Raw genomic sequence first — 26836 nt, forward strand, 5'->3', positions numbered from 1 at the left:
GGCTACTGTGGGAGACTGCTCTGACATTTCTATAATTCCAGTTGCAGGCCTCTGATATGCAGGGACTCAGATTTGCCCCAACTTGTTTTTTATATGTACCAAAGCCTGTCTACACTGTAAAAAAGGCCAACAGCTGCAAATCTCAGCGCTTGGGTCCAACGACTCAGGCTCTTGGAGCTCACAATTCAGGGTTAAAAACAGGAGGCTTGATGTTCAGGCTTCAAATGGAGACCCATCCCCCTTGATGGTGCCTAAATATGAGATTAAGAGGCCGCAGTGCCTTTGTGAATGTGAACCGTAACAAGTATATTGATAACTCTCTAAAGATAAAATGAACAGTGCATTAACTGACTATGCTAAGCTCCTAAAACTACCAAAATAATATGGATAATACCTATATTTTAGATATGCACACTAAAGTTATATTTAATTAAAGTGTTATTTATGCAGATTCTTTCAGAGCTTACCTTCTTTGTGAATGCACACACATAAAAAAACACATACTGAAGACCTCACAGGAAAACAATTTTAGGCATATGTTCCTTGATTCACTATTTTGTCTTTTTTTTTAATCGAAGTACAAAAATTATGGTACACAGTTGGATTAACAACATTTGAGAGTTAATCAATTTTAATTTAAGTCTTTTTATTATTTAATTTGAGTTATATTCTGGCAAAAAAGCATCTGAAGCTAAGTACTGTCATGAGTTTTGTTTTTTAAAATTTGATAAAGCTGCACAAGCAACCAAAACATTTCCTGGTGGAATGCAGGATAAGCAAAAGTGAGCTTTAAGGACAGAATAACCAATTTGTAATGGAAAAAGGATTGTAGATATTGGAAACATTTATTTTTGCATAATAAACAACTGTTAGGCCTACACTCAAGAAACCATCTCCTGACACTAAGAATTTTTCCTCTTCTCCTTATAACAACCTTCCATGTACTAGAAAACTGTTATAATGTTATCAAGTGTCCATGCCGATTCTTTTAGTGGCTGTCTTAGCTACTATTGAACCAATGTTACTTCATGTGTATTTTAGAACTATTGGTATAGAACATAAGAATGGCCATACTGGGTCAGACCAAAGATCCACCTAGCCCAGTATCCCGTCTGCCGACAGTGGCCAGTGCCAGGTGCCCCAGAGGGGGTGGACCGAAGACAATGATCAAGCGATTTGTCTCCTGCCATCCATCCCAGGCCTTTGAGAAACAGAGGCCAGGGACACAATACCTTACCCCCTGGCTAATAGCCTTTTATGGATCTAACCTCCATGAATTTATCTAGCTGTTTTTTAAACTCTGTTTTAGTAATAGCCTTCATAGCCTCCTCTGGCAAGGAGTTCCACAGGTTGACTGTGCGCTATGTGAAGAAGAACTTTCTTTTATTAGTTTTAAACCTGCTACCCATTAATATCATTTGGTGTCCTCTAGTTCTTATATTATGGGAACAAGTAAATAATTTTTCTTTGTTCACCCTCTGCACACCACTCATGATTTTACATACCTCTATCATCCCCCCTCAGTCTCCTCTTTTCTAAACTGAAAAGTCCCAGTCTCTTTAGCCTCTCCTCATATGGAACCCGCTCCAAACCCCTATCATTTTAGTTGCCCTTTTCTGAACCTTTTCTAATGCCAAAATATCTTTTTTTAAGTTAAGGAGACCACATCTGTATGCCATATTCAAGATGTGGGCATACCATAATTTTATATAGGGGCAGTAAGATATTCTTCGTCTTATTTTCTATCCCTTTCCTAATAATTCCTAGCATCCTATTTGCTTTTTTGACTGCTGCTGCACACTGATAAAGAGTTTATTTTTAAATTATGCGATACATACAATTAAAATCACGTGGGCAGGGGAGAGGGAACAGGGTGCTGGGAGAGCAATTGGCAGAGGACAGGGTTCTGCAGCAGGGGACAGAGTGCCAGTGGGGACAGGTTTCTGCAGCTGGGGACGGGAATGGGGACAGAGTTCTGTAGCTGGGGACAGGGGAGTGGAGACAGCGTTCTGTGACTGGGGAGTGGGGGCTGCGGAGTGGGGTGCCAGTGGAGGCAGAGAGTCCCCTGCATCTGCCTCCTCCCAGGGCCAAACCCTCCCCCCCGTGCAGGGAAGCCCCGCGCGTGCCTGCCCCGGGGCCAACCCCCCCCGTGCGGGGAAGCCCTGCACGCGCGCCTGCCCAGGGGGCCTATCCCCCCCCCACAGGGAAGCCCTGCACGCGCTTGTCCTGGCGCCAACCCCCCCGCGCCGGGAAGCCCCGTGCACATGCCTGCCCCGGGGCCAACCCCCTGCGCGCCTCCCGCGGGGCTGACTCACCCCTCCTGTGCAGAGCAGCTAGCGCACTTCTGGAATTGCCGGAAGTGGCGCTAAGCTGCGGGACTTCTGAAGCCGACACTACCTCCATTTTCTCTTGAGGTAAGTAGTGGGGCTTCTGGGGGGTGAGAGGGAAATAGAGGTGGGGTGGACAGGACGCCTCACGAGCGACTGGTCGAGACCTCGCGATCGACCTGTTAGTGACCATGGTTCTAGATCATTTATGAATAAGTTGAATAGGATTGGTCCTAGAACTGACCCTTGGGGAATACCACTAGTTACCCTTCTCCATTCTGAAAATTTACCATTTATTCCTACCCTTTGTTTCCTGTCTTTTAACCAGCCCTCAAAGCTCTCACATGGACTGCCACTGTTATCAATGGTAGTAAACTCTTATCTAGCAACTGAGGCACAGAGAGATGAAGTTCAAGGTTAGTGGCATTGCCAGAAATAGTACCTTAGTCTCCTGATTCCCAGCCCAATGCCCTTGTTGGGCCTTGCTACTTTCAAGGGAATAAGGGATCTTCCGGAGAAGGGCTTATTTTCCGGAAAATCGCGTCTACACTGGCGCTTTTCTCCGGCAAGAACCCTGAGCCGGAAAAAAGCGGCAGCCATGTAAATGCAAATGCCGCGGGGGGTATTTAAATTCTCCGCGGATTTGCAATTCTGAAGTGTCTCATTAGCATCCCATTTCCGGAAAGGGATGCCAATGTAGACACAGCCATGGTGTATGGGAAATTGCTGACGGACATAGTGAGATACTTTGGGCTGCAATGTTACGAGTATAAGCAGATTACTCAACTCTACTTCTTTTTGCATAATATGCAGCAAGTACAGTCTTTCAGATCATCCAATGTCAAGCCAGGATTGGCACTTGTAGTTGACTGAAGCTCAGTTTGGATATGGCAAAAATGATGCTATCTTGACAGGGGAAAAGAAAGTAAAGGAGGCATCTTGGGCATCTGGTATTGGCCACTGTTGTCAGACAGGATACTGGACTAGGTGGACCTTTGGTGTGATCCAGTATGGCCGTTCTTATGTTTTATCTGATGACATAGGAGCCTTCCACTGAGATACTTTGTCGCTTTCAGAGAAGGTTTGTAGGGACTCAACTGGATTCTTATTAGTCCTCATAGTAGAAACAACCCAGATAACTTTTGCACCTTTGCTTGAAAAGGAAACTGCAGCTTGATGTGGACGGTTATCCTGGTCCATCACAAGAGCCAATATGCAGAATATGCAGCTCTGTAGGGGCACCATTGGGTCTGAATGTTGACTCACCCACCTCGTCTTATGCCTATCATGTGTGTCTGCTTCCTCTGGAGAGGATCTAGTTAGTTTAAAAGTGACAAAGCCAGCCAGAGCTATTAGCAGCATATTGACCCTGTGAAAGAGCCATTCAAGTAGTAATGGAACCATTTAACAGGCATCTGCCAACCCCAGGTATATTCTGTCAGTTTCTGAATTTACTGCATTAGCCTACAGGACCTTAGTTTAAAATTTGCTTTAAAATATTTCATTATGTCTTGCTGAAGATTATAAAATCACAGCTCTAAAAAAATCATCATTCCCTCACCCCAGGCTGCCATTGGGCATAGTGGCATCAGTTTAATAGTTTGGCATAGGGCCCCATAAATCCTATGGCAGCCCTGTTCATCGCCTCCACACTGAATTACTACACCATGTTCTATCTGCAGTTAGTATCATTATGACAGATATCATGGTTTTTGGAGACCATATTGTATTAACTGTATATACAACTATGGACTAGGAATTATATGCAACTCAAGAGGCGAGGATTACGTCAATTCCTCCAACCAAAAATGGTAAGAAGAGACTAAACTGAATCATATGGCTTGTAAACACCTCCAGACAGGTATCAGCCCTGGGAAGGCTTTCATATACTAGTTCAAACAGGATTTTCCAGAGATCAACAGATAATGAATGGGCTTTTGGTTGCATTTAAACTGATTTAGGCCTTCTGTCTAATCTAGCAAATAAACAGGATTTTCTATCCAAGGGAGCCACAACCCTTGCAAAAGACTCTGGCCTACACAGGCCCCGTCACACAGATTGGTTACTCCTGGTATGTTTAATGTGTGTTTAAACCTGTTTGTTGTTTTTATTAGGTTTTCTCTGTAACTGCTTGCAATGCATTGTACTTAGCCTTCAGAGAAAGCACAATGCAAACCAATGCCATTGGCTAGACTGGCTTACTGGGGATATAACTGTGTATGGCATGGGGTTGAATGGCCTGAAAACTCCCAGTAAGAAGGGAGTCAGACAAGGGTCCTTACTCAGAGACAGGTGATTGCTGGAGACCTGAGACATGACTGGACATTCCTGGAATGGACCAGGGAAGGGGGAACAGGTGCAGTTATTCTGAAACTGAGACACTCATTACATGGTTGCCAGTAGTTGTCAATGAAAACACAATGGATTGGCAGCAGAGACTCACCCTCACGCCAGTTCTCACTTTTCTCCTCAACCTCTTACTCCCACCTCAGGTTCCTTCCATACACAACATCAATATATTTTGGTCTAGATCCTTCTTCTGGATGCATATTTCTTCCAATAATCCAACTAGGGTTGCCAAGTGTCTGGTACTGAATCAGTTCGTTATTTTTGCCTCCTCTCTGATAAAAAATTTGAGAAAATACCGGACACCTAAAATGCCCGGTACTTTCTGATTTTTTTCCCCGGACAGGAGATGAAAATCCCAGGCTGTCTGGCTCAATACGGAGGCAGCCTGGCAACCCTAGTGCTTACCGGGGAGCTGTCCAGCCTCGTGCAGGGAGACAAGATGGTGGGCGGCCGCCAGCATCCTGTTAGGGCCAAAAAGCGGTTTTTAAAGGGGCAATGGTGGGTTTTTATTGTTGTTGCTTGTTTAACTCTTCTCGGGGTCCTTTTTTTTTTTTTTTTGCCCAACAAACTTTTTCCTGGCGTGTTTTTTTGTTGTTGTTTGGTATTTTTTCTGTCAACCCTAAATCCAACCACTCACTGCTCTCCTCTCTGACAATACTCTTGTTCAACAAATATCATATTAACAAATATCATCATGCTCCTTGACTACTATAATCCCCTCCTTTCTGGCCTCAATGCCTGGAAGCTTGCCTTCCTCAAATCCATTCAAATCAGTGCTTCTAAGGTCAGCTTCTTGGTTCATTGTTCTATGCCCTCTAAGTCCTTCCATTAGCTCTCCTTGTCCTTACGAAGTTGCCCGCTGTTCAGCCTCAACCTACCTAGATTATCAGAAGGCTGACTCCCATCTATGCTCGGCAAACAATGCCAGCCTCAATTTCCCAGATAGTACATACTTTAAAAATTTTTTGATAGCAGCTTGTTTCTTCATCATCCAGTTACAGACAAAGTAAAATTAGCAGGAATTGGGCAATTATGCTTTAAAACATTCTGTCATATGCATTATTCCGCTCACAAATAACATTCTTTTAAACAAATTCCCAGATTTATGATGGACTTCACATTTAATGAACAAGTTGTTCACATTTTTAAAATGCTTCAAACATTTTACCCACTTTTAATACAAAATGCATTGCTACAGCTGGGCTAAACATTGCATGAAAAGCAGGTAAAGAACAATCAGCATGGAGAAAGGGAAGATATCATCTCATATAAGAACAATCCCACATTTTAATGGCATTATGTACGCATACTTTAGTAAGCTACCGAACCCCATAAGTTACCTAGCCCTCCTTGAGTACTTAGCTTAATTGGCCTATCCAGATCTAAAAGAACTATCTTTAAAAGCACTGAGCAAGAGGCAGCCTGGAGACCAGTTCATTAAGGACATGTTTACAATTTGAACGGGAAGGTGTAATTTCCAGTTCCAGGAAACATATTTGTGCTAGCTCCAATTGCGCTACAGAGCTAAAAACAGTGTGTAGCCATGGTAATGCAAGCAGCAGGAAGGGCAAGCTGCTCTGAGTATGTACCCAGTCAAGACGTACGTTAGTTATGTACTCAGGGTGACCTCCTGACGTTTGCACTGTGGCAGCTGTGTTGTATTTTTACCATGCTAATTCAGTCAGGGCTAGTATAGGTATGTCTCCTGGAAAGCATATCTATTATATATTTTGAAGAGTTTGTTTGTGCAAAATAAAGTCATACTTCACAGTTACCTACAGACACCAAATTTTGCATAAACAATCCTGCCACTTAAACTAGCTGAATGCACTACTTTTTACACCAGAATATGCTGGGTGAAAGGTTTAAATAAGTATTTAATTTAATAATTATTTTTGTTTCTCATTGCAAAAAAGTCATGACTATTATGGTTATAGGTCATATAAAATATTTACTAACAAAATTAAAATCGAGTCGCCTATTCAACTTTCAGTGCAAAGGAAATGTTTAATGTTACAAATCACAAAAATTCAAATTAGTCACAGACAGAGTAATGGACTTTTCATGAGTTTCTGATTCAAATTTCTATGTATCGTAATTATTCAATAAAATGAATAATGTTTAACATTGAAATCCTACAAATTTAAAGCTGTTCTTTTTCTTCCCTTTTGCAAAAACATTAATAAACAATTTTATTACCTTTATTTAATGTTTGAACTTTCCTATAAGTGTCATCTATGCAAAATTACTTTGCCCAGTCAACGATAGGCCTTACCTGCTAGTTACAAATATTAGCTAATCTTCACAACCCTCCTTTCAGATATATAAGTATTATAATATCTATTTTACAAATGTGGAAACCAAACCTCAGAGAGATGGGCTCTCTTGCTCAAAGCCACACAGTAAGCCAAGGATTAGAACTTAGTATTCATGGGTTCCATGCCATTGTTTATTCCAGGGGTGGGCAATAAGTGGCCCAAACATGGTTTGCCAGGGTTAGCCTCTGACGGGCCACCACATGCTTTGTTTACTTGAGCATCTGCAGATATGGCCACTCATGCTCCCGTTGGTCACGGTTCACTGTTCCTTGCCAATGGGAGCTGCAGGAAGTGGTGGCCCAGCTCACACCACTTATTGCTCACCTCGGATTATTCCTATAGACCACATAGGTGATCTTAAAAAGTACAATAGTTACTTTATTTACAACTACACTGGGGCAGCACCGCTTCAAAACATGAGGCACTTTGCAGAAGAAGATCTATGTTAAAATTAACACAACAACAATGGATGATAGTGATCATCAGGAAGTAAATATTGCTGAACAATCCATTTTAAGGCCCAACCCCATGGTAAGCCAATGAGAGTTTTGTTATTGATGTCTCTGGTGGCAGAAATAGACCTGAAATGTTGGTATAATGAAAATAATTGTCCGCACTCAACATTGTTTAAATTTCTCATAAAATAAAAAATAAAAAATTTGCATGCATGTTGAATGTGTTTAAAGAAACACATTACGGAGCACAAACATAATGGGTTTAAGTCAGGCATATTCTGATTGTGATAAAGCTGTTTGCCTAACCTTTATAGAACTTACTCTGATAGGAAGTACGGATCCGTTTCGTTAAATCTGGATAAAAGTTAGACAGGCCACGCATGCAAAAGTTGTCTTTGGAACATGCCAGTACACCAGCATCAGCAGCAGGCAGAGGAAAAAGAGAAAAAAAAAAACAGTCTAAAGTGAAAGGATGTGATACCATAACCAGCATCTAGAACAGCCAAGGTGAAAAAATGTCAGCAGATGTTTACCTTATGGTCAGAAGGTATAACAAGGAAAAATAATAATTCAGAAAAGTAAAGAGTATGGGATGGATGGTCAGAAAGCAGCTGAGGTTTGATTCAGGTGCATAGTTTTTAAGATTGGTCTAAAAAGTGTTCCTATTTTCAGGCGGTATCTATCCATGATGGGTTCACTTATCAGCCGCACAAAACAGCTGGGCTATGTCTACACTGGCCCCTTTTCCGGAAGGGGCATGTTAATTTCAGCGATCGTAATAGGGAAATCCGCGGGGGATTTAAATATCCCCCGCAGCATTTAAATAAAAATGTCCGCCGCTTTTTTCCGGCTTTTAGAAAAGCCGGAAAAGAGCGTCTACACTGGCCCCGATCCTCCGGAAAAAGCACCCTTTTCCGGCGGATCTTATTCCTACTTTGAAGGGCGCTTTGAAGTAGGAATAAGATCCTCCGGAAAAGGGCGCTTTTTCCGGAGGATCGGGGCCAATGTAGACGCTCTTTTCCGGCTTTTCTAAAAGCCGGAAAAAAGCGGTGGACATTTTTATTTAAATGCCACGGGGGATATTTAAATCCCCCGCGGATTTCCCTATTACGATCGCTGAAGTTAACATGCCCCTTCCGGAAAAGGGGCCAGTGTAGACGTAGCCATAGAATGTTGCCCTAAAGGAGCAGCCAAAGATTCTGCCTCATACAAGGGAATTCTCAAGTGGGGCAAAGTCAGTACAGCTTGTCTTATATCACCCATACTCCCCCATCTGTGCAGTTCCTATTGATTCTGCTTGAAGTGTGTGTACCAGAGCAGCCCCAAATTATGCAGGAGCTGCTGTGGCCTTTGGCCAGACCATGAATTGCTCTCATCAGCTGTGGCAAATTTACATCATGCTTACACTTGGAATAACTAAGAGCTGAACCTGATGGGATTAACAATTTGGAAAATGAGAAAAATATTTCAAGGACAAAAGTAGAGCATGGAGCTTTCTTTAAGTTTCCAATGAGAATGTGACTTGGTGCCTCAATATAGGGTATATTGATGAACATATAAATTGTCAAATTAATAGTACACTACATTTTACATTTTTAAAAATTCATGACTAGATTATAAGCCCTGAAAGTTTTCATTCAAATTGTTTTGTTACCTAATTTTAAAATTTTGTAACTATCTGTCAACAAGACTGTTTTGTGTAAAAATGAAACAGACAAAAATATTTTACACAAATATAAAAACTTATTTTACTAATTTTCTGACAAATGTATATTTTATAGTAACAGAAACATAAAGCAAAGTTTAACTGTATTGGTGAAAACTTATTTCCACCATGCAACACTTAATGACATCTGTCATGTGATTCTTGACATATTTTTAAAAAAAAGTCATACAGGCAGATTTAATAAGATTCTATCAAGCACTCTAGTTACTATATCCAATGGAACAGAATAAAAATGTCTACTTTCCACTATTTAATGAAGATATCCCTTGGATGTGTTGAATTAGTCCCTCAACCATAAAGGTTTATTTAAAGACCAAAGCATGTGAGTTGCCAGACAATACATGTTGCTTTCTCTCTCTGAGGCATTTAGCAATTGGAAAAAAAAAAGTAGCATTTTGACTTTGCATATCATGAGTTTGCTATTGTTAAGATAATCAGTTTTCCTACACCTCACAAATTACCTAGGAACTCAGCTAAGAAGATTACTTGCTGACCACCATCCCAAACAATTAAGCTTCATATATAATGCTTTGCATTTGAGGAAGTTTCAGGATCTAAAGAATAGTCAGATTTCCTTTCGTGTGGTTCTATAAATTCCACTGGCTGGCAGATAATCATGCATTTCAAAAGCACTATAAAAAGCTGCAGGCAAAAAAATCAAAGAATGATTCAGGCTCAAAACAACTGTATTTTATCTCCTACCTGCAGTGAACTGCTTGTTTTTGCGTGGAGAACGCGGCTGTCGCTGGTATGGATCACTTGATCCGTATAGGTCAATGGTTCCCATGCTCAGCAATACTGTCTTCTGCATAAAATCCACAACAGCCAAACCATTGCAGTTCCCAAATGCAACACTGAGAAAAGAAATGTTCCTCAAAGGCATTATAGTCTAGCATTATATGGTATAATTAATAGAAAATATCATTTAAAATAGCTACTGTTGTGAATTTGCAATCATTTCCTAAAACCTTATTTTCAAACCTTAAATTTTTAATTGTAATTATAAATGATTTTATAATTCTGAATTCAAACAAACTTGTCTTAAAATATTATAATTAACATTATTCAAAACAGATCTAATTTATCTTAAACACTCACTTTGCATGTTTTATTATTTTAATAATATCTAAAGGTTGCCATATGGAACAACAGATCTGTAGTAATTACAATCATGTGGTAGATAATGAAAATTAAGTTCACAAACCTTACATTATATATAACTAAGGCCCTACCACATTCCTAGATATATAAACGTGTCACAGACCATGAAATCTGGTCTTCCCCATGCAACATGGTCTTTTGTGTACATTCACTATACGGTAAAAGTACACAACATTTCTCAGACTCAGGATCTTGACCCAAAAGGAGATTGCAAGTCTATTTTAGAGGGGTCATGGTATTGCCATTCATACTTCTGTGCTACCTCAAGAGCTGAGCAGCGAGCCAGCAGCTACCGTTCCCTGGCCACCCAGCTCAGGAGGCAGCATAGAAGTAAGGCTGACAATATTATGATACCCCTACAATAGCTTTTCAATCCCCTTTTGGGCCTGGACACCCCATTTGAGAAATGTTGACTTAAGAGCTTTATATGTATACATTTTGCCATTTTAAAATATTTATAGCTTACTACAATACCCTGAAATTTAATATTTAAATATCAGAGTGTAGAAACAGAATTCCTTCCCCTCCCCGAGTGGACTCTATAAAACAATGAGAAGCTAACAGTTTCTCTCTTTAGCTGGCATGGCACACCCAGGAGGATAATTAAAGACCCCAGGGAAAAGGAGACATCCCTGGTTTTGAAGGCTTTGAATGGAATAAGAACAGTTATAGTGTGAGTTTCTAATAAGTTTGTACTGAGGTTTTAGTGTTAGAATAAGCTAACTGTTTTTTGTTATTTTAAATTTGTAATCTACTTTGCTCTGCCTATTTTCACTTACAACCTCTTAAATCCTACCACTTGTAATTAAAAATCACTTTTATTTACTATCAAGCCCAGTGTAAGTGATTGTTACCTGGGGTAGCAATCAGTGCGTACATCTTCCTTTCATTGTTGAAGGGGACTTACCTAAATAATTCATTTGGGGTTCTGATCCCATTTGGGTGGTGGTATTCCTGGAAGCTGGGCCCAAACCTGCATATTCCTTGGACCTGAAGAGTTTCACTGTCTGTACTGCTCTTCAGGGGGGCAGTGATCTCAGCTTTGTGCCTTGGCTGGGAGAGACCAGAGAGCTGGATCAGCCAGACAGGGTTGTGAGAAGCCCCAAATATCAGGAAGGCAAGTGTCAGTGCTTTTGTCAGCACCTCAGGAAGCACCAAGAGGTCTTCTTTGACCTCATCCCATCACAGTATGCATCCTGAGATCCATCTGGATTGTCTGTTTAGACCCTGAGACCTCTCTGTGGTTGAGACAAAAAGCCTTGCAGAAGGGTTTGTGCATTGTAGGTAAAAAGCAATTGCCCTGTGGACATCTAAGGTATGTAAGATTGCTTCCCTGAAGTCCTTGTGAGGCTTAGGATAGAAGCTTGGAAGATGTGTAAGGAAATTAGTTCATTATAACGGAACAATGTAAGTACTTTCAGGAGAAATTTTGGGTGTGCACAGAGGACTACTTTATCTTTATGAAAGATAGTGTAAGAAGGGTCCGTCATGAGAGCTCCTAACTTGCCTATTCTATGTGCTGATATAACTGCCATGAGAAAGGAAACCTTCATCAAGAGATGAAGCAGCAAGCAGATGGCCAATGCTCAAACGGTTTGCCTGTTATGGTTCTCAGCACTAAATTTAAGACCCTTGCTGGAGCTGGGTCTCTCACCAGTGGAAACACTGTATAGGTCCCTGAGGAAGCGCTTAACTGGTGGATGTGCAAAAACAGAGAGATGTCTACGGGGGGATGGAAAGCTGTGACTGCAGCTGGGTACACCTTAATAGAGGTAAGGGAGAGACTGGAGATCTTTAGACACTAAGTATTGGGGAATCTATGAGAGGTCTGTGAATGCAGGTGCACAGTTCTGTTCAGAGCACCTTACTAAGTGAGTCAGTGTCATTTATGTCTATATGTCTTTCTTGTAGTGAGTCTACGGCAGTTCATGATGACTTCCTGTACAGATGCAGGACATACAGCTTGCAGAGGAGTCCACCAACCAGAAGCTATGCCTGGAGGTGCAGAGTATGTACATTGAGATGCTGGAGCTGCCCGTTCTGCTGTGTGAGTAGGGATGACGCTAGTGGGAAGCACCATGGAGAAGCTATGTTCATTTGTAGCAGGTACAGATACCATTTTTGTCTGGGCCACAGGGCCCTATGAGGATGACCCTGGCCTTGCCTTGTTTTATTTTGAGAATTACCCATGGCAGGAGTGGAAACGGAGGCAATGTGTGAAGCAGGGGAGCTTCCCACTTATGCTGAACGTGTCCCCCAGAGAGCGGTGGCCTTCCCCTGCAATGGAGCAATAACTCAGGCATTGGGTTGTAGGTAGGCTGCAATTAGATGAATGTTTTGTGGGATGCACTATTCCCATAGAGGAACCTCTTCCTGGCACAGTGGGTAGGATCAGGCCCCACACTGTGCTAGTTTATATAAAACATGGTGATAAGGTTGTCCATCCCTACCTGCACTGTCCTGTCCTGAATTAAAGGGAGGAAGTGCAAATAGGCATTGTGAACTGCTCTGAGTTCCAGCAGGTTGATGTGTTGTTTGGACTCAGGTGAAGGGAAGCATCCCTGGTGATGGTTACAGACAGCTGTGGTAGTTAGAAGGGCACTCCTTTGCAAACATTGTCACGGATGGTCCACTAGGACAGAGAGTTTTTTATTTTGGAGGGCATAGTGAGCTGTTTGTTTATATGGTGGTTATGTGGCCTGTATACCATGTGCAGCCTGGCCTGCAATGATCGCACACGCAGACGAGTGTATGGTACCATGAACATGGTGGCTGATGTGGCCCAGGAATTGAAGGCAGTGTCGTGTTGTAATACATGGACATTTTTGCTAGTGATATTAGGTCCACAATTGCTGAGAACCTTTGTGTTGGTAGGGATGCTGCTGCCGTTAGGCAATTTAGGTGCACCCGTATGATTTCTAGACACTGTGTGCATTTCTGGAGAGTTATCTGGAGTCCTAAAGTATCGAATAGGGCTCTGGTGTTGATGGCTGCCTGTTCAGTGTCATGCACTCTGAGACCTTTCAGGAGGCAGTAGTCTAGGAATGGGAAGATGGTAATTCCCATTTTCACAGGTGTGCTGCCACCGCCGCTATGACCTTGGAAAAGACTTGTGGGGCTGTTGGTAGTCTGAATAGCAGCACTCTGTATTGGAAGTGGCGGTCTCGAATGGGGAATTGGAGGAAGCATCTATGCACTGGGTGTGGGGAGATGTGAAAATAAGTGTCCTGGAGGTTGAGGGTAGACAGCCAGGCTCCTTTCTCCAAGGCAGGAATTATGGTAGCTAGGGTTACCTTTTTGAAATGTTGAGTTTGAATGAACTGATTGAGGTTGTGGAAGTCCAAGACAAGCCTCCATCCACCTGTCTTTTTGGTTGTGAGAAAATAATGGGAGTAGAACCTCTTGCCCCCATGCTCTAGGAATATGTTTTCTATGGTTTCTAGTTGGAGGAGATGGTTCAGTTCATGTAGGAGCCCTGCTTTGTGAGAGGGGTCCATGAAAAGGGATGGACAAGGAGGATCGAGGGAGTAATTGAAAAGGGGATACATTAACCAGTTTGAATAATTTCTAGCTCCCATCTGTCAGTGGTGATGTTGTGCCATGCTGGATAAAATGAGGCTAGTCTGTTGCCAAATGGTGTAGATGAGATGGATTGCTGCTGTGGAGATACTGGGTCTGTTAGGTCCTCAATCAACCCTTCAAGAGGTCTGACATGAAGTGATTGGTTGTGGAGCTGATATCTGGTTAGATGCTTTTCTCCACCTATTCTGACATGGTCCACACTTGTTGTTGTATTGCCTGTGCTGTTGGTTAAACGGTGTTGGTCTGTATTTGTGTGTAAATGACCTTCCCTGATTTTTGTTTGTGACAAGAACATGGATGCCAAGTGTTTTCAGTGTGGCTCATGAGTCCCTCAAACTGCAGTGAGGTATCAGTGGACTCGGCAAAGAGCTTGGTGTCTTCGAAGGGAAAATCCAGGAACCCAGAGAGCTGCAGCCATGAGGCCCATCTCATAACTACTGCAGCTGATATGGATCTAGCCGCTGTGTTGGCCGAAACAAGTATGGTTTGCAGAGCTGTGCAGGAGATTAGAGCACCTTCATTGATATTTGATCTAAACTGCTCTTTTGTTGTCTGGGAGGAATTCAATAAAGGGCATCAGATGGTTTAAAATGTACATGTATTTTGCCAGAAGCTTAGTATAATTGGAGATTTTGACTCGCCGACTGGCTGAGGAGTACGCCTTCCTCCCTAGCAAGTCCGATCTCTTCCTGTTCTCATCCGAGGGCATTGTGTAGGCAGTTTGTTAACAGCCTCCACCACCAGAGAATTTGGGGTAGGAAGGGAAAAGAAGAAGTCTGCCCTGGGGTGGCTACGCAGAGAGGCATGAAGTATGTTTGTCAGCTTATGCTGATTCTCTGGCATGCTTGGTAGTGGGATTTCCAGGGAGCCCACCACTCTTTTGAAGATGGGGCCATGACAGTGAGGATGACAGGTGGGTGGAGGAGAATCAGATGTTTGCTCCTCTTCCATTAACCTCAGCCTGCTCTTCTCCCTCAGAGATGGAATGTTCAGGCAACTGGGTGGTGGGTGCCTGAGACCTGGGTGCTGGGAAAGCTTGCGATAGTGGAGCCAGTACCGGAGTGATTTGTGGTAATGTAAGCTGAGTGGCCAGTGCCTCTTGCTTGGCATGCGCCGAGGGTGTTGGATGCTATGCTGGTTGGATGACCAAGGCATCCCCACCACAACCTATTCCAGCTGCATTTCTCAGGAGACCTCTGACAGCTAGAAAGACTGAGCTGTAAATGAAAACTGTCCCTTTTAACAGGTACCCAAGTGAAGGCAGCAGTGACACCAGTGCCTGCATTCTTTCAGGGTGACACAGGGAGGTGTAAATTGCACCGCCTAGTATAATCTGCAGGTAATTTGATGATTATCCTACGATATCTTTTAAAAAATTATAACTCAGAAAGGTAATTAGATTTTGATTGAAAGGACAGAGATATTAAATGAAAGATTTGATTATGAGAATGTTAGATAAGCATCTCATATTACCCCCTTTATGTGAGTTATTTATTCTTGTAATCTTTTATTCAAGAATATAACCAAAAGCAACTTTTGATTTTTCATCGTGACTATTAAGTCCCCTGCAGGGGAACTTCAAAGAATAACTGAAACATACATTGCTTAGTTGAGTAAAGAATAAATCAATACAACATGACTTTTAGTTACTTACAGTCCGTAGGCTGAATTTACAGCCAGACTGGTGATTTGTTGTGGCGGCTCACCATCTACCCATACCAGCTGAATAACAAGTTCTGCTTGGTAACCAGGAGGCATTCGCACAGGGCGGGTCTTAACACTAAGAAAAAGGGACAGAAAATAGAAACACAAACAAAATGATTAGGGCACAATAATATAAACTCTCTTCCTTTGAGAACAATCACCCAGTCCCTAATCTAGCCTTGAAGACTGAATGGATTCCTGTAAGAAAGACAAAGTGGGTGAGGTAACATCTTTTATTGGACCAACTTATGCTGGTGAAGGAGACACGCTTTCAAGCTACAGAGAGATTCAATGGTCTGCAAGAAGGTTCCAGAGATGTACCAAAGAAATTGTGAAAGATTATTCTTCACGTACTACATGGCTGCTTTCTTTTTTCAGAACCTTTCTATTCTCATTGGTGCAATATACGTACCTTTCAAAAACTGCACTGAAGACAATGTCCTGTTTGCCTTAATTGATGCAGTTTATAATACCAGGCAGGCTTTTAAAATTATTTAAACATTCCAGTGGCATAAACCCCATTAGATTATCATATTTTTAACCCTCCTGAGATTATCGAAGTTACTGTATACTTTCCTTTCTTTAGCATTTTCTCTTTAACAAGACATTTATATTTTAGTTTGTATATGAAAATAGTAGTAGTTTGTTATAAAAAAATAACATTCATTGCAATCAAATTGCAATGAATGTAATTTTATAACAGTGAAAATACAAATCATATCAAAATTAGGATTGGATAGATTCTGTCTCATTTGTAATACTAGTCAGTTCTTACAGGGAATGTACACTATACAAATTATGGGTCAATGTAATTCATGTTGTAGCTCTATTGGCTTCAATGAAGTTATGCGAGGGATGAATGTGGGGCATTGTTTTTAAGGATCTATACTTTACTTATAGCATCACATCTATAAAAATTACATCTCCCTTGAGGAAGGATAAAGTGTTTTCTGACAGGCAAGTTTTCCTTTGCAGCAAAACTCAAAAGTGGTACCCAAATAGCATAATAATCTTAGCTCATGACTGGCTAAACTTTATAACTATCTATTGTTTATCACCTTCCTGATCACTGATACAGCAATTTAAAGTAATATTGGCTTACTGATAACAAATGATTATGGGCTGGGTCTTTTAAATTTGTTTTTATAGGACTTCTAACTTAGATACATAGATTCTAAGGTCAGGAGGGACCATTGTGATTGTCTACTCTGACTTATTGTGTAGCACATGCCATAAAACTTCTTTAAACACATTCTTAGAGCATATATTTTTAAATAAACATCCAATCCTGATTTTAAAATGATCAGTGATGAGAATCCATCAGAATCCTTGGTAAATTGTTCCAACTGTAAATTGCTCTCACAATTAAAAATGTGTATGTTATTTCCATTCTGAATTTGCCTAGCTTCAACCTCTAGTCACAGGATTGTATTATACCTTTCCCTGTTAGAGTGAAGAACCCATTATTAAATATTTTTTTCCTCAGGGAGATATGTAAAGATGTTAATCAAGTCAATCCTTTGCCTCCTCTTGTAAATAGAGAAATAGATTAGGTTTCTTGCATCTGTCACTATATTTAATCATAAACATCTTGAACTGGATACACTACTCCAGCAGTAGTCACATCAATGCAGAGATGAAAAAAATATTCTTTACTCCTGTTTGAGATTCCTCTGTTTCTGCATTTCAAGATTGCATTAGCTCTTTTGATCACAGTATCACACTGAGAGCTCATGTTCTGCTGCTTATTCATGCCCATTGCCAAATATTTTTCAGAATCACTGCTTCCCAAGGTAAACACACCCATTCTGCAAGAAAGATATATAGTAGAACTTCAGAGGTACAAACACCCCAGGACTGGAAGCTGTTCATAACTTTGAAATGTTTGCAACTCTGAACGAAACGTTACGGTTCTTTCAAAAGTTTACAACTAAGTGTTGTAAAAAAGACACAAGAGGTAATTCTTCTGCCCTACTCCACACTGATTAGACCTCAACTGGAGTAGTGTCCAGTTCTGGGCACCATAATTCAGGAAAGATGAGGAAAACTGGAGAAGGTTCAGAGAAGAGCAAAGTGTAGAAAATATGACCTATGAAGGAAAATTGAAAAAGAAATGAGGTTTACTTAGCCTGAAAAAGGGAAGACCGAGGGGACACAACAGTTGTCAGGTACATAAAAAGGTTGTTACAAGGAGGAGAGAAAAAAAACTGTCCTGCTTAACATCCTAGGATAGGACAAGAAGCAATGGGCTTACATTGCAGGAAGGGTAATTTAGGTTGGACATTAGAATAAACTTCCTGCTTGTCAGGGTGGTTAACTACTAAAATAAATTGCCTAGAAAGACTGTGGAATCTCCATCATGGGAGGTTTTTAAGAACAAGTTAGACAAATACGTATCAGGGATGGTCTAGATCAGTGGTCCCCAACCTTTTTAGGTTGTCGGGCGCCAGGGGGCTTGGCCGTTTGCCCGCCGGGCGCCAGGGGGCGGGGACCGGGGGCGCCCCCTCCCATCAACGCGCCCGGGGGCGGGGCCCCACCTAGCCGCGCGCCCGGGGGCGGGGCCCCCCATAGCTGCGCGCCCAGGGGCAGGGCCCCCTCCAAGGGCCGCGCGCCCGGGGCCGGCGCTCCCCCTCCCCCCCGCCGAGTGCCGAGCGCCCGGAGCCGGCGCTCCCCCTCCCCCCGCCGAGTGCCGAGCGCCCGGAGCCGGCGCTCCTCCTCCCCCCCGCCGAGTGCCGAGTGCCCGGAGCCGGCGCTCCTCCTCCCCCCCGCCGAGTGCCGAGCGCCCGGGGCCGGCGCTCCCCCAGCTGAGCGCCGCGCGCCCGGGGCCGGCGCTCCCCCCCGCCGCCTCCCGCCGAGTGCCGCGCGCCCGGCGTTCCCCCCGCCAAGCGCGCTCTCCCCGCAAGCGCCCATGCGCCATGTGCCCGGGGCCAGGCCAGCCCCGAGGACCTGGCGGGCGCATTGAAATGATAATATATAGTCCTGCCACAAGTGCATTGCACTAGACTAGATGACCTCTTGACTAGACGAGATGACCCGTCCAGTCCTATGACTTTATAATCTATTACAAATGTGTTTACATTGGGGAATGCCTACTAGCGAAAATGCAATCATTCTGGACTGCTGGTGGGAAAGGGCCATTAGGGAAAACAACAGGTCTTTGAAGATGCTAATCTCCCACCGGGTAGCCTTCCTGGGGACACTGTAAACAGCCTTTGAGTTTTCACAGGATTATGTGACCAAGTCACTTCATACTGGACTCTATGACAATACTAATATTTTTCCACTGGCGGGGTGGGACTCACCCTGAGTGATAAAAGGTTCCCACTATATGCAAAAACTATTTAAGGCAAGGGAGTGACATCATCAGGGTAGTTCTTCATTGATTCTCCGACCAAGACAAAAGACTGAGCCACAGTTCCCTCTAAACTGTGCAGCAGCACGGCCCCATAGCTGCTTAATCAGCTCCGCCCAGTCAGGGACTCAGGGCTCTGTGCACAGAGCTGCCTGGCTTGGGGGAGGGACATTTCTCCCCCAGTTACAGCAGCAGCTCCCTGCTGAGGACAGAACACTGAGTCTCTCCCAGCAGATAGTGAGGAGTCTTGTTTCATTGCTTTTCCAACAAACTTCAATGAGATTTAGCACATTCTTAAAGTTCATCTGCTTCGCTGAATAAGGGACTGATATATTAAATTGTCTTTGTTCAGGTTGAATCTCATTTGATTTTTATATGACTATTTCTGCCTATTAGAAACCCCTTTCTATTGTTTATTTCACTGGTGTTTGCTATAGACCCATTTTAGTATCCTTTGTTAAATATATTAACATATTTTATCCTCTTTTTCCAATTAAAGAATAAGTTGCTAAATATTATTTATTTGAATGAATAGAATACATTTTGGAAGTCTTTAAGTAGGTGCATTACTTTACCTGAGACATGGGATACTGTCCTTCATCATTCCTTCGCATGCCACAGTGTTGGTACTGCCCGACAGGCTCTTTAAGGAAGGAAGCTGGGACGAGGCATCTGGAAATGGAGGAATTATTTCTGGTTCAGGAGTGATGATATCTTCTACTTCATACTGAAGTCGCACCTCTAATGACTGAAGTAAATAAAAATCTAAGTTACAATTTATTAAAATGAGCTTAGATGTAATTGCTTTTAAATAGCACTAACTCTGCGTCTAACAATAAAAGCACATTTATCATTGCTTTTTGCTATTACAGAAAATGATTACTCATTAACATCTCAACCCCAATAGCTGAAAACAACCCATCTGTCTCCAAACCAGTAAAGAAATACTCAGATGTATGCTTCCATCACTGACTGTGACTCAGGCCCTGTCTGGAGGGTGAAAGAATGCAAGCCAGCTGGGGAGCAGGGCTGGGGCTTACCCTGCTCTACTTTGCCCCATGCTCGGTTGGGGAGCAGGGCCACAGCTTTCTCTGTTCCACCCCAGCACTCTGACCAGAAAGGGCACCCAAGGCTTACCACCCCCATCCTTCCTGTCCTGCTCTCCCTGCCCCCTATTATTCTCCACCCACCTGAAGTCAAGGCCCACCCAAGTGGGCCCTTTTGGCTACGCCACTGTGATGTATGCCTTTCCAAATGATTTTTGAGTATCTTGCAAAGGCATCTCCTGCTGGGGGTGTCCTGGAGATTACCATGACCTTATTCAATGACCTTTTGCTGTATTTATAAAGATAGAAAGTCTGTTCTCTGATGTCTCATCAAAAGTTTAGTCAAGGAGTCATAGCAGGGAAGGACTGATACTGTGATAGACTGGGGAATTTCACAGCCCCTTTCCCCAGAAGCTTTCTGTTGACCCATTTAGATAGACGTGGTCTTGGCTCTCATCTCAGCTAGACATCCACCTTATCCCCATAAGGGGAGGGTGAACCTGAGCAGGAAGGAATAATCACAGGTGCAAAAGGGCAGAAAGAGCCTGATATAATGCTTATACCACCATCTGGAAACCTACAGAGAAAATTACTCACCTTGTGCAGCAATGGGAGATGTGTCCCCCCCGGGTGTTCCACTCTAAATGCTGGTGCATCCTCATGCAGGTGACTTGATATTTTTTTCTAGCAGTGTCCTACCGCGCTGCGCATGTGCATGCATATTGGTGTCTCCTCGTGCCGTTAGTGTCCGTTAGTTGTGTGCACCGCACCTCCATTCCTTCTCTTCCTTGGTTATAGTCCCAAAGAAGCTCCAAAGTGGAGGAGGAGGGAGGATAGTGGATCTTCCACAGGGACAGCATCTCAAAGAGCACCTGTTACTGCACAAGGTGAGTAACTCTCTCTTCTTCGTCAAGTGATGTCCCTGTAGGTGCTCCACTCTAAGTGGCTAAAGAGCAGTGTCTGTCCCATGGAGGCGGGTTTTAGAGCCTGCCCCAGTAACTATGGATAGTACTGCCTGGCCCACTGATGTTGTTGGAATTAGGCTGGAGGTCAGGACACAGTGTTTGGCAAAGGTGTGCTCAGAGGACCAGGTTGCCACTCTGCAGATGACCCCTAGTGGGATGTTGTTCAAGAACATTGTGGTGGAAGCCACCACTCTGGTGGAATGAGCTGTGATAACTGATGGTGGTTGCTTGTTGTGAATGGTATAATAAGCATGGATACACAAGGAGATCTATTTGGATATTCTCTGGGAGGAGACTGCCTGTCCCTTTGAGAGTTCTGCAAATGAGATGAAGAATCTTGCTGGTTTCCTACATGACTTTGTTCTATCAAGGTAAAAGGCAATTGCTCGTTGGCAGTGCTCACCCTTGAGGCATTCGCTGCCAAGGGCAGGGACTTAGCCAGAGAGATCCTAGCCTTCATCTTTGCCCTGTCTGATGAGGAGGAGGGATGGTTTTTGTCCAAACTATGGACATTTTCCCTCTCTTCAGGCTGCGATGATGGAGAAGAGTCCTCCCAAGTCGGTTGAAGTGACTTTTTGTAAAGTAAAGTCTTTAGACTACTCACTCAGTCCTGCCTAGGCCCAGGGCTGTCCTTACCATGAGGCGAACTGAGGCGGCTGCCTCAGGTGCCAGACTATGGGGGGAGGGGGGCATGCCACTAGGACCCAGAGTGTAGAAAATTGTGTCTGCCACTGGTGCAGTGAGGAAGCATGGGGGCATCATTTGAGCTCCCTGTCTCAGGTGCCAAAATGTTGTGGGCTGGCCCTGCCTAGGCCTCGCAGTCAGGTTGGAGCAATGAGGACATTTGTCCTTCTCCTAAACACTTTATACACATAGAATGCCCGTCAGAGGTGGTTACTATGTCTCTACATGAGTCACATCACGTAAAGCTTGGTGAGTCAGGCATGGTGAAGCGAGGAAAAACTCGGGTGAAGATTTTATTTTTAATGAAAAAACTATGACGAAGGGTCAAAACTTGGAAAACAGGAAGAACTGAGGAAATTTAAACATTTTTTCATTGGTTTAGGTGAAAGAAGGATGACTGAGAAGGAGCTCTGTCTGCTGCCAAGGACGGTAGAGAAGGAACTGATGTGCTGTGCCACATGTGCAACTAATGGATACTAACGGCATGAGAAGACACCAGTGCACATGCACAACATAGTAGGGCACTGTTACACAAAAATCTCTGGTTGCCAGCATGAGGATGCACCAGCACCTAAAGTGGAGCACCCACGGGGACCATGACTCAAAGAAGAACTATTTTTCTAGGGCAAAGAGCTGCATGTCTGGGACACAGAAAGGAACAACTGATGAAGGAAGGTATGAGAGGTTTGGTAGAGATGGCAGTGCCCAAAATTCAGCAGATCTAACTGGATGTGCCATCTGGAGAAGAAACTATGGTAAAACAGCTGTTCTAAATTGGAGACAAAATTTGAAATGTGCAGTATTGGATTTACACGTATTATTACATTCAGCGAAAATGCCATTCCTTGTGGCAAATCAGCTGAAAAACAGAATAGTGGGAAAAAATGCAGGTAACAAGTATGGCAGACTTGAAGCTCCTAAGAACACTGAGATGTAATAATGTTATGAATATTGCATGTAATGTGGCCAGTGAAGTAATTTTACTGTGTATTGAGTGGTTTGATTTTCCTGCAAGAATATTCTGATCTAGCTTTATAAGGTACTGTGGGAAAATTAAGCATGAAAGTGACAATAACTAAAAATAAGCAAACCTCACTGTGAAACTGCACCCCCTAGTCCTCACAGTGATATTGTGATACAATATGACAAGATTGTTTTATGCAAGATAAGTCATGTGAGATGTCATTGGAAAGATTATGATTTGCTGAATATAATATTCCTATTTGTACACATGTATCATTTTTATGTGAAGCCAGGAATATAGACTATGTATCATTATTTCAAATGTAGTAACACCTCAGGAATGGCCACTAGACAAGATGCTTCAGCCTAGATACTGGGTGGGAAAGGGCCATTAGAGAGAACAGGCATTAGAGGAAGCTTATCTCCCACCTGGAGATCTTCCTGTGTATGCTACAAACACCCTCTTTAGACTCCAACTTAGGATGCCAGTAATTTTCTAAAGACTGGTCTGGAACCCAAGTTTTGAAATGAATTAACACAGGCAAGAGCTATATAAGGCAGAGAGTGCCATCATGTGGGGTCTTTCACTCTCCACACAAAATGACTCCTAGAAACACCTGAGTAACAAAGACCAAAGTAGAGGAAATGCTGGACCCAAGCTAAAGGGATTTTTAGCCTGCAAATGGAACTCCTGGGCTGTGTCTACATTGGCATCCCTTTCCGGAAAAGGGTTGCTAATGAGACACATCGCAATTGCAAATCCGCGGGGGATTTAAATATCCCCCGCGGCATTTGCATTTACATGGCTGCTGCTTTTTTCTGGCTTGGGGATAAGCTGGAGAAAAGCGCCAGTCTAGACATGATTCTCCGGAAAATAAACCCTTTTCCGGAGGATCTTTTATTCCTAGTTAAAAGTGCAGTTTGCCCCTTAAGAATCTGCAGCCTGCCTGTATCATCACTTAGGGTAGGGATGGAAAATGTACACCCCACGGGCCATATCTGTCCCCTGCTTCCCTTGAATGTCTCGCAGGACTCCAGGCTCTCCCCCACCTGGCTATGGGGGAAAGCAGCAGGGAGCTGGTGCTAAAGCCCCTTTGTGGCCCTGCTTGGCGGGGAAAAGGAAGTGGCTCTGTATAGTCCTGTTCCCCCTCCTCATCCATATGGGGGAACAGCAGCATAGGGAAAGTAGGGCAGGGGCCTGGAGGCTTTTCCCCCACTGCTACCATTGGCCAGGAATTGTGGCCAATGGGAGCAGGGCCACATAGAGCCACATGTTCTCCTCAGGAGCTGTACCAAGTAAGTGCCCCAATCCCTTGGTCCCTCCAACAACCCACCCCACTCGTGCAACTTCCTGCAAATAGGCAGCAGGTTTAAAACAAACAAAAGGACTCAGCACACAGTCAATCTGTGGAACTCCTTGCCAGAGGATGTGGTGAAGGCTAGAATTTTAACAGGGTTCAAAAAAAGAGCTAGATAGATTCATGGAGGTTATGTCCATCAATGGCTATTAGCCAGGATGAGTAGGAATGGTGTCCCTAGCCTCTGTTTCTCTGGAAGCGGGTGACAGGAAAGGGATCAGATGAGGATTACCTGTTGTGTTTCTGGGGTATCTGGTATTGGTCACTGTCAGCAAGACAGGATACTGGGCTGGATGGACCATTGGTCTGACTCAGTATGGCCATTCTTATGTTCCCCCTACCAATAGCCCACTCCTGAACCCTATCTCCTACCCAGACCCCACCCGCTCGTGCACTCTTATCACCCAGACCCACCTCCCCCACCGTAGGCCTGCTCTCACACCTTACCTCCTGTCCAGACCCGACACTCTTAGCTCACTCCTGCACCCTAATTCCTGCCCAGACCTTGTATCCTCCAGCCCACTCCCCATCAGTCCTTTCACACACACTGAATCCCTCATTTTTGTCCCCAATCCAGGGACTGTGGGGGGGAAGGGGGGTTTACAAAATCTACTAATTCTGAGTTCCAAAAAAAGTTAATCCAACTCTGGAGGGAAGCCCTAAGCCTCAGCACCTCCACCCCATATTGGTGTCCAATCAGTTCTGAAGCAGTAGCCACTATAGTGGCTACTGCTATAGCAAACTAGCCACACTCAACTGGCCAAATAGCCACATTGTTCAAGCCAACTAGCCACACCTCAACTGGCCAAATAGCCGTATTGTTCAAGCCAACTAGACACACTCAACTGACCAAATAGCCACATGTAGCTAGTGGCCAGTGTGTTGGACACATTGAGGCTGGAGTGTGAGGGGAAATCTGTTGCCTTGAGTCCATGAGTGAGGTGAATGTCTTTTTCTTTCTGCTTCTCAGCTGGGGGCCACATCAGCAAGGGATTTTTCTCCTCCTCACTTGGGGAGTCAGATCAGTGAGGGAATCCATCACATTCCCAACAAGCATGTGCAAGGGAGAAAGGTGGGTAATTACAGAATAATGGCATACTCCTAGGATCCAGACCAAATTGACAAAGGAGTTTTGTCATGATGGGAGCCTAGAGCTTGAAAATATCCTGAAGAGTAAAAAGGCTTCTCAAGGGAAGGAGGAGTGTCAATTGCTAGGCATGCCCTGTGGACAAGTTGAAAGAGGGAGATCTGCAGAAGGAGCATGAAGAAGCTGGGCCTTCCCCAGATCTAGGGAATGCAGTTCTCAACCTTTTTGGCCTGAGGGTCACCCCGTGCAATGCAAAACTTTCTACTGACCACCAGCCAACCACCCATGATGATAAAATGCCTTCAATTATCTCTAAATACCGTAAATACTAAATTATGCATATTAGGGATACTAGAGCATAAAAATGTAAATATGCAGCTATAACATAAGAAGGTGAATATAACTGGTAAAAAAGGAAATATTATTAAAAATAATTGAACAGATTAAGTGCTTTAAATGTATCATGTTAAGTTTACCAAACTTCCTTTTAAATACAGAAAAATATTAATTTATGTCCAAAACAAAAGATTTCAACATTGTCTTTATTTATGGAAGAGATAGGGAATCTGTTTTAGGTCAGGGGCTCAAAAAAAAAATTCAGGAAAATGTTAGATTACTTGTATTATAAGCATTATGAAGATAAATTAAAAGCCATAAACTCTTTTGAGTTAAAACAGTGATATTACCGTGCAATGAAATAAACTAACATATAATATTAAAGTGGCACAGCTAACTGACCTTGTATATTAGTGTAAAATTATTTACTGAGAATAAATGGTCTGTTTTTGGGTGCCAAAAATGTATCTCAAATTATAAAAACCATAACATGGTTCAGCACCAAGCATTTCTGGAGCAAGCAACCAAAACAGAGACCCATCCTAATGGCTTGGAAGCAGCCTAAGCCTTGACTTATATTTTATTCCTATTGCAGAAGGATGGGATCAAGGCCCAGTAAAATCCATATGAGTTTTGCCAGTGACATCAGTGGGCTGAAGATTTCATCCACAATGTTTAAAAATGAATGCTCCTAAAATTTATTCTTGGACAGTTTAATAGTTTTATTCAGATACATAGGTTGAGTGGCCTCACATGAGGCACTCAAATTTGAAAATGATGGTCTATATTATTTACCATTTTCAATCAACATCATATGTGAACAAAACTTTTAACAACTTACCACTATTTCAGTATTCACTTCGTGTCTGCTGAATCTGTAAACAACAACATATGCAGAGACTCCTGCCACACAGAATATTCGGCTTTCAGGACACCAGTGCATCATCTGAATGGCAAAAGGATCTTCTTCTACAATCTCAGCTGTTGGTTTTCCTTCTCCTAGCTTCTGTTTTTCAAAAACTTTTGAGGTTTTTAACTTGTACAACATCTGTAGAGTTACTGAAAAATATTACAACACATCTAAAATTATTGTTTAATATTAAACAAATCTATACCTCACTTCTAGTTATATGGTGTCTTAGCAGCTACTGCAAAATACAGGACTATGTAGCACTTTAAAGACTAACAAGACTAACAAGATGGTTTATTAGATGATGAGCTTTTGTGGGCCAGACCCACTTCCTCAGATCAAATAGTGGAAGAAAATAGTCACAACCATATATACCAAAGGATACAATTAAAAAAAAGAACACATATGAAAAGGACAAATCAAATTTCAGAACAGAAGGGGAATGAGGGGGGGGGGTGTAAATGTCTGTGAGCTAATGATATTAGAGGTGATAATTGGGGAAGCTATCTTTGT

The 26836-nt window shown here is 42.9% G+C and overlaps 1 protein-coding gene across 7 annotated transcripts in view; it reads right to left on the bottom strand.

Moving 5' to 3' along the window:
* Positions 1 to 26836, bottom strand: part of STXBP5L (syntaxin binding protein 5L) — a 451312-nt gene that overhangs the window by 75347 nt on the left and 349129 nt on the right. For 5 of the 7 annotated variants that reach the window (XM_075905171.2, XM_089772234.1, XM_089772217.1 and 2 more), the window contains 5 exons: positions 26255 to 26472; positions 19550 to 19722; positions 15573 to 15698; positions 9878 to 10029; positions 7771 to 7842 (listed from right to left, as the gene is read on the bottom strand). In XM_075905171.2, coding sequence (XP_075761286.1) covers positions 7771 to 7842; positions 9878 to 10029; positions 15573 to 15698; positions 19550 to 19722; positions 26255 to 26472 — 741 coding nt within the window. The remainder of the gene's footprint in view (positions 1 to 7770; positions 7843 to 9877; positions 10030 to 15572; positions 15699 to 19549; positions 19723 to 26254; positions 26473 to 26836) is intronic. The other 2 variants (XM_075905178.2, XM_089772224.1) reach the window with 1 other exon arrangement.

Source organism: Pelodiscus sinensis, chromosome 1 (genome assembly GCF_052426305.1).
Source record: "Pelodiscus sinensis isolate ZL-2025 chromosome 1, ASM5242630v1, whole genome shotgun sequence".
NCBI classification, from domain to species: domain Eukaryota; kingdom Metazoa; phylum Chordata; order Testudines; family Trionychidae; genus Pelodiscus; species Pelodiscus sinensis.